A 12,858-nucleotide genomic window follows, 5' to 3' on the forward strand; every position below is an offset into this window, starting at 1 on the left:
TCTCCACACCTCCGTGTGAACAGAGGAAGTTGTCGTTGGAGATTGGTCCAGGCTCAGCGAAGGTCTTGAACTTGTTGAGCCACTGTCTGGAGACGTAGAACTGTAGCAGGCTGGGCTCTGTCATGTTCAGTAGACCGGTCACCCTCCTCCTCTCCTTCAGCGCCTCCTCGTTGCTCTTCCTGGAGGGGAACAATTATTAACGCTAAACTGAAGAAATTAAGATTGGCACTAAATCAGGGTCTTCCTTTCTTACAGAAAACAATTATATTGAACAAAAATAAAATGCAACATGTTAAGTGTTGGTCTCATGTTTTATGAGCTGAAATAAAAGATCCCAGAAATGTTCCATACACGCAAAAAGCTTATTTCGCTCAAATTTTGTGCACAAATTTGTTTACATCCCCGTTAGTGAGCATTTCTCCTTTTGCCAAGATAATCCATCCTCCTGACAGGTGTGGAATATCAAGCAGCATGATCATTACACAGGTGCACCTTGTGCTGGGGACAATAAAAGGCCACTAAGATGTGCAGTTTTGTCACGCAACACGATGCCACAGATGTGTCAAGTTGAGGGAGCGTGCAATTGGCATGCTGACTGCAGGAATCTCCACCAAAGCTGTTGCCAGAGAATTGAATGTTAATTTCTCTACCATAACGTGGTTTTAGATAATTACGTCCAACTTCAGTGAGCAAATGATCACCTTTGATGGCCACTGGCACGCTGGAGAAGTGTGCTCTTCAAGGATGAATCCCTGTTTGAACTGTACTGGGCAGACAGCGTGTGTGGTGTCGTGTGGGCGAGGGGTTTAGTGATGTCAACGTTGTGAACAGAGTGCCCCATGGTAACGGTGGGGTTATGGTATGGGCAGGCATAAGCTACGGACAACAAACACAATTGCATTTTATTGATGGCAATTTGAATGCACAGAGATACCGTGACGAGATCCTGAGGCCCGTTGTTGTGCCATTCATCCTCCACCATCACCTCAAATCAAGCTTTATTTATACAGCATATTTCAGACATGGAATGCAACGCAATGTGCTTTACAGGAATACAATTTATAAAAAACAATAAATAAAAGCTGAAATATTTAGAAGACAAACAGATTTTTTAAAAACGAAAGAATGACTGAACTACTAAGAAACACCCAGAGGAAAAGCAAAGCTAAAAAGATGTGTTTTAAGATTTATTTTAAATATGTCCACAGTTTCAGCCCCCCTCAGGGTCTCTGGCTGGGGGCATAGTAACTAGAGGCTGGGGGCATAGTAACTAGGGGCATAGTAACTAAAGGCTGGGGGCATAGTAACTAGGGGCATAGTAACTAAAGGCTGGGGGCATAGTAACTCGGGGCATAGTATCTAAAGGCTGGGGGCATAGTATCTAGGGGCATAGTAACTAGGGGCATAGTAACTAGGGGCATAGTAACTAGGGGCATAGTAACTAGGGGCTGGGGGCATAGTAACTACAGGCTGGGGGCATAGTAACTAAAGGCTGGGGGCATAGTAACTAAAGGCTGGGGGCATAGTAACTAGGGGCATAGTAACTAGGGGCTGGGGGCATAGTAACTAGGGGCATAGTAACTAAAGGCTGGGGGCATAGTATAAAGGCTGGGGGCATAGTAACTACAGGCTGGGGGCATAGTAACTAAAGGCTGGGGGCATAGTAACTAGGGGCATAGTAACTAGGGGCTGGGGGCATAGTAACTAGGGGCATAGTAACTAAAGGCTGGAGGCATAGTAACTAGGGGCATAGTAACTAGAGGCTGGGGGCATAGTAACTAGGGGCATAGTAACTAAAGGCTGGAGGCATAGTAACTAGGGGCATAGTAACTAGAGGCTGGGGGCATAGTAACTAGAGGCTGGGGGCATAGTAACTAGAGGCTGGGGGCATAGTAACTAGGGGCTGGGGGCATAGTAACTAGGGGCTGGGGGCATAGTAACTAGGGGCTGGGGGCATAGTAACTAGGGGCATAGTAACTAGAGGCTGGGGCCATAGTAACTAAAGGCTGGGGCATAGTAACTAAAGGCTGGGGGCATAGTAACTAAAGGCTGGGGGCATAGTAACTAGAGGCTGGGGGCATAGTAACTAGAGGCTGGGGGCATAGTAACTAGAGGCTGGGGGCATAGTAACTAAAGGCTGTGGGCATAGTAACTAAAGGTTGTGGGCATAGTAACTAGAGGCTGGGGGCATAGTAACTAAAGGCTGGAGGCATAGTAACTAAAGGCTGGAGGCATAGTAACTAAAGGCTGGGGGCATAGTAACTAAAGGCTGTGGGCATAGTAACTAAAGGTTGTGGGCATAGTAACTAAAGGCTGGGGGCATAGTAACTAGAGGCTGGGGGCATAGTAACTAAAGGCTGGAGGCATAGTAACTAAAGGCTGGGGGCATAGTAACTAAAGGCTGGGGGCATAGTAACTAAAGGCTGTGGGCATAGTAACTAAAGGTTGTGGGCATAGTAACTAAAGGCTGGGGGCATAGTAACTAAAGGCTGTGTCTCTATGCCTCTTGGTTCTAGGCTTTAGGATAGTTAAAGGCTGTCTCTCTATGCCTCTTGGTCCTAGGCTTTAGGATAGTTAAAGGCTGTCTCTCTATGCCTCTTGGTCCTAGGCTTTAGGATAGTTAAAAGGCCAGGGGACCTGAGGGTACATAACTTAAAGCATGTCTGACATGTATTGAGGTGCACAACCATGGATTGATTTAAAAACCAAAAGAAAAATATTGAAATGTCATTCTAAAACTAGCAGGCAGCCAGTGCAGAGACCATTAAACCGGTGTAATGTGTTCTCTGTCTGGTCTTGGTCAGTAGCCACGCTGCAGCATTCTGTATGTTTTGCAGTTGTCCAATGTCTTTCCTGGGTAGACCAGACAGGAGAGAATTACAGTAGTCAAGTCTGCTTGTAATAAAAGCATGGATGAGTCTCTCTGTATCAGCCGGAGAGAGAAACGGCTGCATCTTGGCAATGTTCCTCAGCTGGTAAAAAGCTATTTTGGTCACATTCCTGATTTGTGATTCAACATTTAGTTCAGAATCTAAAATAACACATTTTTTAAGGTATCTGTGACCAACAGATGCATATCGGTATTCCCAGTCGTGTATAATTCATAGATTAGGGCACGATGTCCTTATATTAACTGTAATTTAGTAAAATATTTTTAAAATGTCACGTTTATATTTTTGTTCAGTGTAAATTATAATCCAACACTGCCTCAAGGGAGGATTTAGTGTAAATTATAATCTAACACTGCCTCAAGGGAGGATTTAGTGTAAATTATAATCTGTAACACTGCCTCAAGGGAGGATTTAGTGTAAATTATAGTCCAACACTGCCTCAAGGGAGGATTTAGTGTAAATTATAATCTAACACTGCCTCAAGGGAGGATTTAGTGTAAATTATAATCTAACACTGCCTCAAGGGGGATTTAGTGTAAATTATAATCTAACACTGCCTCAAGGGGGATTTAGTGTAAATTATAATCTGTAACACTGCCTCAAGGGAGGATTTAGTGTAAATTATAATCTAACACTGCCTCAAGGGGGATTTAGTGTAAATTATAATCTAACACTGCCTCAAGGGGATTTAGTGTAAATTATAATCTAACACTGCCTCAAGGGAGGATTTAGTGTAAATTATAATCTAACACTGCCTCAAGGGGATTTAGTGTAAATTATAATCTAACACTGCCTCAAGGGAGGATTTAGTGTAAATTATAATCTAACACTGCCTCAAGGGAGGATTTAGTGTAAATTATAATCTAACACTGCCTCAAGGGAGGATTTAGTGTAAATTATAATCTGTAACACTGCCTCAAGGGAGGATTTAGTGTAAATTATAATCTAACACTGCCTCAAGGGAGGATTTAGTGTAAATTATAATCTGTAACACTGCCTCAAGGGAGGATTTAGTGTAAATTATAATCTAACACTGCCTCAAGGGGGATTTAGTGTAAATTATAATCTAACACTGCCTCAAGGGAGGATTTAGTGTAAATTATAATCTGTAACACTGCCTCAAGGGAGGGCTCAAATCTTGGCAGATTAGAATGTTGTTGATGTCTAAACAGGAAGTCACCCCACAGGGTATCATTACGTCATAGATTCACTCTCAGGTTGGTGGTTATGCTGTGTTGCTTTGTGCACAGAGATCCTATTAAATGACAATATGTAATTCTATGGTTTTGTCTAATAAATGACTATATATAATTCTATGGTTTTGTCTAATAAATGACAATCTGTAATTCTATGGTTTTGTCTATTAAATGACAATATATAATTCTATGGTTTTGTCTAATAAATGACAATCTGTAATTCTATGGTTTTGTCTATTAAATGACAATATATAATTCTATGGTTTTGTCTAATAAATGACAATATATAATTCTATGGTTTTGTCTAATAAATGACAATATATAATTCTATGGTTTTGTCTAATAAATGACAATATATAATTCTATGGTTTTGTCTAATAAATGACAATATATAATTCTATGGTTTTGTCTAATAAATGACAATATATAATTCTATGGTTTTGTCTATTAAATGACAATATATAATTCTATGGTTTTGTCTAATAAATGACAATATATAATTCTATGGTTTTGTCTAATAAATGACAATATATAATTCTATGGTTTTGTCTAATAAATGACAATCTGTAATTCTATGGTTTTGTCTAATAAATGACAATCTGTAATTCTATGGTTTTGTCTATTAAATGACAATATGTAATTCTATGGTTTTGTCTAATAAATGACTATATATAATTCTATGGTTTTGTCTAATGACAATCTGTAATTCTATGGTTTTGTCTATTAAATGACAATATGTAATTCTATGGTTTTGTATATGATATGCTGTTTGTCTTACTTGTAGAACAGGACGTAGGCCTCAGCGTTCTGGACGCAGGACTCTGACACCTCCGTGACGCTCTGGTCATCAAACTCATACCACAGGTTGTTCAGGTCATTCCTGCAGTAGGCTATGTAGTGACCACCTGGGAGGAGGAGGAGGAGGAGAACAGGTTGATCAGGTCATTACTACAGTAGACTATGTAGTGACCACCTGGGAGGAGGAGGAGGAGGAGAACAGGTTGATCAGGTCATTACTACAGTAGACTATGTAGTGACCACCTGGGAGGAGGAGGAGGAGAACAGGTTGATCAGGTCATTCCTACAGTAGACTATGTAGTGACCACCTGGGAGGAGGAGGAGGAGGAGAACAGGTTGATCAGGTCATTCCTGCAGTAGGCTATGTAGTGACCACCTGGGAGGAGGAGGAGGAGGAGGAGAACAGGTTGATCAGGTCATTACTACAGTAGACTATGTAGTGACCACCTGGGAGGAGGAGGAGGAGAACAGGTTGATCAGGTCATTACTACAGTAGACTATGTAGTGACCACCTGGGAGGAGGAGGAGGAGAACAGGTTGATCAGGTCATTACTACAGTAGACTATGTAGTGACCACCTGGGAGGAGGAGGAGGAGAACAGGTTGATCAGGTCATTACTACAGTAGACTATGTAGTGACCACCTGGGAGGAGGAGGAGGAGAACAGGTTGATCAGGTCATTACTACAGTAGACTATGTAGTGACCACCTGGGAGGAGGAGGAGGAGAACAGGTTGATCAGGTCATTACTACAGTAGACTATGTAGTGACCACCTGGGAGGAGGAGGAGGAGAACAGGTTGATCAGGGCATTACTACAGTAGACTATGTAGTGACCACCTGGTGAGAGGAGGAGGAGGAGAACAGGTTGATCAGGTCATTACTACAGTAGACTATGTAGTGACCACCTGGGAGGAGGAGGAGGAGGAGAACAGGTTGATCAGGTCATTACTACAGTAGACTATGTAGTGACCACCTGGTGAGAGGAGGAGGAGGAGGAGAACAGGTTGATCAGGTCATTACTACAGTAGACTATGTAGTGACCACCTGGGAGGAGGAGGAGGAGGAGGAGGAGGAGGAGGAGAACAGGTTGATCAGGTCATTCCTGCAGTAGGCTATGTAGTGACCACCTGGGAGGAGGAGGAGGAGGAGAACAGGTTGATCAGGTCATTACTACAGTAGACTATGTAGTGACCACCTGGGAGGAGGAGGAGGAGGAGGAGAACAGGTTGATCAGGTCATTACTACAGTAGGTTGTTGTTCAGGTCATTCCTACAGTAGGTTGTTGTCCTGGTCATTCCTACAGTAGGTTGTTGTTCAGGTCATTCCTACAGTAGGTTGTTGTTCAGGTCATTACTACAGTAGGTTGTTGTTCAGGTCATTACTACAGTAGGTTGTTGTTCAGGTCATTCCTACAGTAGGTTGTTGTCCAGGTCATTCCTACAGTAGGTTGTTGTCCAGGTCATTCCTACAGTAGGTTGTTGTTCAGGTCATTCCTACAGTAGGTTGTTGTCCAGGTCATTCCTACAGTAGGTTGTTGTCAGGTCATTCCTACAGTAGGTTGTTGTCCTGGTCATTCCTACAGTAGGTTGTTGTCCAGGTCATTCCTACAGTAGGTTGTTGTTCAGGTCATTCCTACAGTAGGTTGTTGTCCTGGTCATTCCTACAGTAGGTTGTGTCGTGGTCATTCCTACAGTAGGTTGTTGTTCAGGTCATTCCTACAGTAGGTTGTTGTTCAGGTCATTCCTACAGTAGGTTGTTGTCCTGGTCATTCCTACAGTAGGTTGTTGTCCTGGTCATTCCTACAGTAGGTTGTTGTCCAGGTCATTCCTACAGTAGGTTGTTGTCCAGGTCATTCCTACAGTAGGTTGTTGTCCAGGTCATTCCTACAGTAGGTTGTTGTCCTGGTCATTCCTACAGTAGGTTGTTGTCCAGGTCATTCCTACAGTAGGTTGTTGTTCAGGTCATTACTACAGTAGGTTGTTCAGGTCATTCCTACAGTAGGTTGTTGTCCAGGTCATTCCTACAGTAGGTTGTTGTCCTGGTCATTCCTACAGTAGGTTGTTGTTCAGGTCATTCCTACAGTAGGTTGTTGTTCAGGTCATTCCTACAGTAGGTTGTTGTTCAGGTCATTCCTACAGTAGGTTGTTGTTCAGGTCATTCCTACAGTAGGTTGTTGTCCAGGTCATTCCTACAGTAGGTTGTTGTCCAGGTCATTCCTACAGTAGGTTGTTGTCCAGGTCATTCCTACAGTAGGTTGTTGTCCAGGTCATTCCTACAGTAGGTTGTTGTCCAGGTCGTTACTACAGTAGGTTGTTGTCCAGGTCGTTACTACAGTAGGTTGTTGTCCAGGTCATTCCTACAGTAGGTTGTTGTCCAGGTCATTCCTACAGTAGGTTGTTGTTCAGGTCATTCCTACAGTAGGTTGTTGTTCAGGTCATTCCTACAGTAGGTTGTTGTTCAGGTCATTCCTACAGTACGTTGTTGTCCAGGTCATTACTACAGTAGGTTGTTGTTCAGGTCATTCCTACAGTAGGTTGTTGTCCAGGTCATTACTACAGTAGGTTGTTGTTCAGGTCATGCCTACAGTAGGTTGTTGTCCTGGTCATTCCTACAGTAGGTTGTTGTCCAGGTCATTCCTACAGTAGGTTGTTGTCCAGGTCATTCCTACAGTAGGTTGTTGTCCTGGTCATTCCTACAGTAGGTTGTTGTCCAGGTCATTCCTACAGTAAGTTGTTGTCCTGGTCATTCCTACAGTAGGTTGTTGTCCAGGTCATTCCTACAGTAGGTTGTTGTCCAGGTCATTCCTACAGTAGGTTGTTGTCCAGGTCATTCCTACAGTAGGTTGTTGTCCAGGTCATTCCTACAGTAGGTTGTTGTCCAGGTCATTCCTACAGTAGGTTGTTGTCCAGGTCATTCCTACAGTAGGTTGTTGTCCAGGTCATTCCTACAGTAGGTTGTTGTCCAGGTCATTCCTACAGTAGGTTGTTGTCCAGGTCATTCCTACAGTAGGTTGTTGTCCAGGTCATTCCTACAGTAGGTTGTTGTCCAGGTCATTACTACAGTAGGTTGTTGTCCAGGTCATTCCTACAGTAGGTTGTTGTTCAGGTCATTACTACAGTAGGTTGTTGTTCAGGTCATTCCTACAGTAGGTTGTTGTTCAGGTCATTCCTACAGTAGGTTGTTGTTCAGGTCATTACTACAGTAGGTTGTTGTTCAGGTCATTCCTACAGTAGGTTGTTGTTCAGGTCATGCCTACAGTAGGTTGTTGTCCTGGTCATTCCTACAGTAGGTTGTTGTCCAGGTCATTCCTACAGTAGGTTGTTGTCCTGGTCATTCCTACAGTAGGTTGTTGTCCAGGTCATTCCCAAAGTAAGTTGTTGTCCTGGTCATTCCTACAGTAGGTTGTTGTCCAGGTCATTCCTACAGTAGGTTGTTGTCCAGGTCATTCCTACAGTAGGTTGTTGTCCAGGTCATTCCTACAGTAGGTTGTTGTCCAGGTCATTCCTACAGTAGGTTGTTGTTCAGGTCATTCCTACAGTAGGTTGTTGTCCAGGTCATTCCTACAGTAGGTTGTTGTCCAGGTCATGCCTACAGTAGGTTGTTGTCCAGGTCATTCCTACAGTAGGTTGTTGTCCAGGTCATTCCTACAGTAGGTTGTTGTCCTGGTCATTCCTACAGTAGGTTGTTGTTCAGGTCATTCCTACAGTAGGTTGTTGTTCAGGTCATTCCTACAGTAGGTTGTTGTTCAGGTCATTCCTACAGTAGGTTGTTGTCCAGGTCATTCCTACAGTAGGTTGTTGTCCAGGTCATTCCTACAGTAGGTTGTTGTCCTGGTCATTCCTACAGTAGGTTGTTGTTCAGGTCATTCCTACAGTAGGTTGTTGTCCAGGTCATTCCTACAGTAGGTTGTTGTTCAGGTCATTCCTACAGTAGGTTGTTGTCCTGGTCATTCCTACAGTAGGTTGTTGTTCAGGTCATTCCTACAGTAGGTTGTTGTCCAGGTCATTCCTACAGTAGGTTGTTGTTCAGGTCATTCCTACAGTAGGTTGTTGTCCTGGTCATTCCTACAGTAGGTTGTTGTTCAGGTCATTCCTACAGTAGGTTGTTGTCCAGGTCATTCCTACAGTAGGTTGTTGTCCTGGTCATTCCTACAGTAGGTTGTTGTTCAGGTCATTCCTACAGTAGGTTGTTGTTCAGGTCATTCCTACAGTAGGTTGTTGTCCTGGTCATTCCTACAGTAGGTTGTGTCGTGGTCATTCCTACAGTAGGTTGTTGTTCAGGTCATTCCTACAGTAGGTTGTTGTTCAGGTCATTCCTACAGTAGGTTGTTGTTCAGGTCATTCCTACAGTAGGTTGTTGTTCAGGTCATTCCTACAGTAGGTTGTTGTTCAGGTCATTCCTACAGTAGGTTGTGTCGTGGTCATTCCTACAGTAGGTTGTTGTCCTGGTCATTCCTACAGTAGGTTGTGTCGTGGTCATTCCTACAGTAGGTTGTTGTTCAGGTCATTCCTACAGTAGGTTGTTGTTCAGGTCATTCCTACAGTAGGTTGTTGTCCTGGTCATTCCTACAGTAGGTTGTTGTCCTGGTCATTCCTACAGTAGGTTGTGTCGTGGTCATTCCTACAGTAGGTTGTTGTTCAGGTCATTCCTACAGTAGGTTGTTGTCCTGGTCATTCCTACAGTAGGTTGTTGTCCAGGTCATTCCTACAGTAGGTTGTTGTCCAGGTCATTCCTACAGTAGGTTGTTGTCCAGGTCATTACTACAGTAGGTTGTTGTCCAGGTCATTCCTACAGTAGGTTGTTGTTCAGGTCATTCCTACAGTAGGTTGTTGTTCAGGTCATTCCTACAGTAGGTTGTTGTTCAGGTCATTCCTACAGTAGGTTGTGTCGTGGTCATTCCTACAGTAGGTTGTTGTCCTGGTCATTCCTACAGTAGGTTGTGTCGTGGTCATTCCTACAGTAGGTTGTTGTTCAGGTCATTCCTACAGTAGGTTGTTGTCCTGGTCATTCCTACAGTAGGTTGTTGTCCAGGTCATTCCTACAGTAGGTTGTTGTCCAGGTCATTCCTACAGTAGGTTGTTGTCCAGGTCATTCCTACAGTAGGTTGTTGTCCAGGTCATTCCTACAGTAGGTTGTTGTTCAGGTCATTCCTACAGTAGGTTGTTGTTCAGGTCATTCCTACAGTAGGTTGTTGTCCTGGTCATTCCTACAGTAGGTTGTTGTCCTGGTCATTCCTACAGTAGGTTGTGTCGTGGTCATTCCTACAGTAGGTTGTTGTCCAGGTCATTCCTACAGTAGGTTGTTGTCCTGGTCATTCCTACAGTAGGTTGTTGTCCAGGTCATTCCTACAGTAGGTTGTTGTCCAGGTCATTCCTACAGTAGGTTGTTGTCCAGGTCATTACTACAGTAGGTTGTTGTCCAGGTCATTCCTACAGTAGGTTGTTGTCCAGGTCATTCCTACAGTAGGTTGTTGTTCAGGTCATTCCTACAGTAGGTTGTTGTTCAGGTCATTCCTACAGTAGGTTGTTGTTCAGGTCATTCCTACAGTAGGTTGTTGTTCAGGTCATTCCTACAGTAGGTTGTTGTTCAGGTCATTCCTACAGTAGGTTGTTGTCCAGGTCATTCCTACAGTAGGTTGTTGTCCTGGTCATTCCTACAGTAGGTTGTTGTCCTGGTCATTCCTACAGTAGGTTGTTGTCCTGGTCATTCCTACAGTAGGTTGTTGTTCAGGTCATTCCTACAGTAGGTTGTTGTCCTGGTCATTCCTACAGTAGGTTGTTGTCCAGGTCATTCCTACAGTAGGTTGTTGTCCTGGTCATTCCTACAGTAGGTTGTTGTCCAGGTCATTCCTACAGTAGGTTGTTGTTCAGGTCATTCCTACAGTAGGTTGTTGTCCTGGTCATTCCTACAGTAGGTTGTTGTTCAGGTCATTCCTACAGTAGGTTGTTGTCCAGGTCATTCCTACAGTAGGTTGTTGTTCAGGTCATTCCTACAGTAGGTTGTTGTCCTGGTCATTCCTACAGTAGGTTGTTGTCCTGGTCATTCCTACAGTAGGTTGTTGTCCTGGTCATTCCTACAGTAGGTTGTTGTCCAGGTCATTCCTACAGTAGGTTGTTGTCCAGGTCATTCCTACAGTAGGTTGTTGTCCAGGTCATTCCTACAGTAGGTTGTTGTCCAGGTCATTCCTACAGTAGGTTGTTGTCCTGGTCATTCCTACAGTAGGTTGTGTCGTGGTCATTCCTACAGTAGGTTGTGTCCAGGTCATTCCTACAGTAGGTTGTTGTCCAGGTCATTCCTACAGTAGGTTGTTGTCCAGGTCATTCCTACAGTAGGTTGTTGTCCTGGTCATTCCTACAGTAGGTTGTTGTCCAGGTCATTCCTACAGTAGGTTGTTGTCCAGGTCATTCCTACAGTAGGTTGTTGTCCAGGTCATTCCTACAGTAGGTTGTTGTCCAGGTCATTCCTACAGTAGGTTGTTGTTCAGGTCATTCCTACAGTAGGTTGTTGTCCTGGTCATTCCTACAGTAGGTTGTTGTCCAGGTCATTCCTACAGTAGGTTGTTGTCCAGGTCATTCCTACAGTAGGTTGTTGTTCAGGTCATTACTACAGTAGGTTGTTGTCCAGGTCATTCCTACAGTAGGTTGTTGTCGTGGTCATTCCTACAGTAGGTTGTTGTTCAGGTCATTCCTACAGTAGGTTGTTGTCCTGGTCATTCCTACAGTAGGTTGTGTCGTGGTCATTCCTACAGTAGGTTGTTGTCCAGGTCATTCCTACAGTAGGTTGTGTCGTGGTCATTCCTACAGTAGGTTGTTGTCCTGGTCATTCCTACAGTAGGTTGTGTCGTGGTCATTCCTACAGTAGGTTGTTGTCCTGGTCATTCCTACAGTAGGTTGTTGTCCTGGTCATTCCTACAGTAGGTTGTGTCGTGGTCATTCCTACAGTAGGTTGTGTCGTGGTCATTCCTACAGTAGGTTGTGTCGTGGTCATTACTACAGTAGGTTGTTGTCCAGGTCATTCCTACAGTAGGTTGTGTCGTGGTCATTCCTACAGTAGGTTGTTGTCCAGGTCATTCCTACAGTAGGTTGTTGTCCAGGTCATTCCTACAGTAGGTTGTTGTCCAGGTCATTCCTACAGTAGGTTGTTGTCCAGGTCATTCCTACAGTAGGTTGTTGTCCAGGTCATTCCTACAGTAGGTTGTTGTCCTGGTCATTCCTACAGTAGGTTGTTGTCCTGGTCATTCCTACAGTAGGTTGTTGTCCAGGTCATTCCTACAGTAGGTCGTGTCGTGGTCATTCCTACAGTAGGTTGTTGTCCTGGTCATTCCTACAGTAGGTTGTTGTCCTGGTCATTCCTACAGTAGGTTGTTGTCCAGGTCATTCCTACAGTAGGTTGTTGTCCAGGTCATTCCTACAGTAGGTTGTTGTCCTGGTCATTCCTACAGTAGGTTGTTGTTCAGGTCATTCCTACAGTAGGTTGTTGTCCAGGTCATTCCTACAGTAGGTTGTTGTCCTGGTCATTCCTACAGTAGGTTGTTGTCCTGGTCATTCCTACAGTAGGTTGTTGTCCTGGTCATTCCTACAGTAGGTTGTTGTCCAGGTCATTCCTACAGTAGGTTGTGTCGTGGTCATTCCTACAGTAGGTTGTGTCGTGGTCATTCCTACAGTAGGTTGTGTCGTGGTCATTCCTACAGTAGGTTGTGTCGTGGTCATTCCTACAGTAGGTTGTGTCGTGGTCATTCCTACAGTAGGTTGTGTCGTGGTCATTCCTACAGTAGGTTGTGTCGTGGTCATTCCTACAGTAGGTTGTTGTCCTGGTCATTCCTACAGTAGGTTGTTGTCCTGGTCATTCCTACAGTAGGTTGTGTCGTGGTCATTCCTACAGTAGGTTGTTGTCCAGGTCATTCCTACAGTAGGTTGTGTCGTGGCCACCTGGTGTTGAAAGTGTAGTTCATCCAACAGTAGTGAATGTACTTC

At 44.0% G+C, this 12,858-nt stretch overlaps 1 protein-coding gene across 5 annotated transcripts in view; it reads right to left on the reverse strand.

Moving 5' to 3' along the window:
• usp33 (ubiquitin specific peptidase 33) overlaps positions 1-12,858 on the reverse strand; it is a 99,506-nt gene that overhangs the window by 13,299 nt on the left and 73,349 nt on the right. For all 5 annotated transcript variants that reach the window (XM_052475863.1, XM_052475862.1, XM_052475865.1 and 2 more), the window contains exons 17-18: positions 4,866-4,992; positions 10-179 (exon numbers count right to left, since the gene is read on the reverse strand). In XM_052475863.1, the coding sequence (XP_052331823.1) occupies positions 10-179; positions 4,866-4,992 (297 nt within the window). The remainder of the gene's footprint in view (positions 1-9; positions 180-4,865; positions 4,993-12,858) is intronic.

The sequence above is a fragment of the Oncorhynchus keta genome, chromosome 23, assembly GCF_023373465.1.
Source record: "Oncorhynchus keta strain PuntledgeMale-10-30-2019 chromosome 23, Oket_V2, whole genome shotgun sequence".
Taxonomy (NCBI): Eukaryota; Metazoa; Chordata; class Actinopteri; order Salmoniformes; family Salmonidae; genus Oncorhynchus; species Oncorhynchus keta.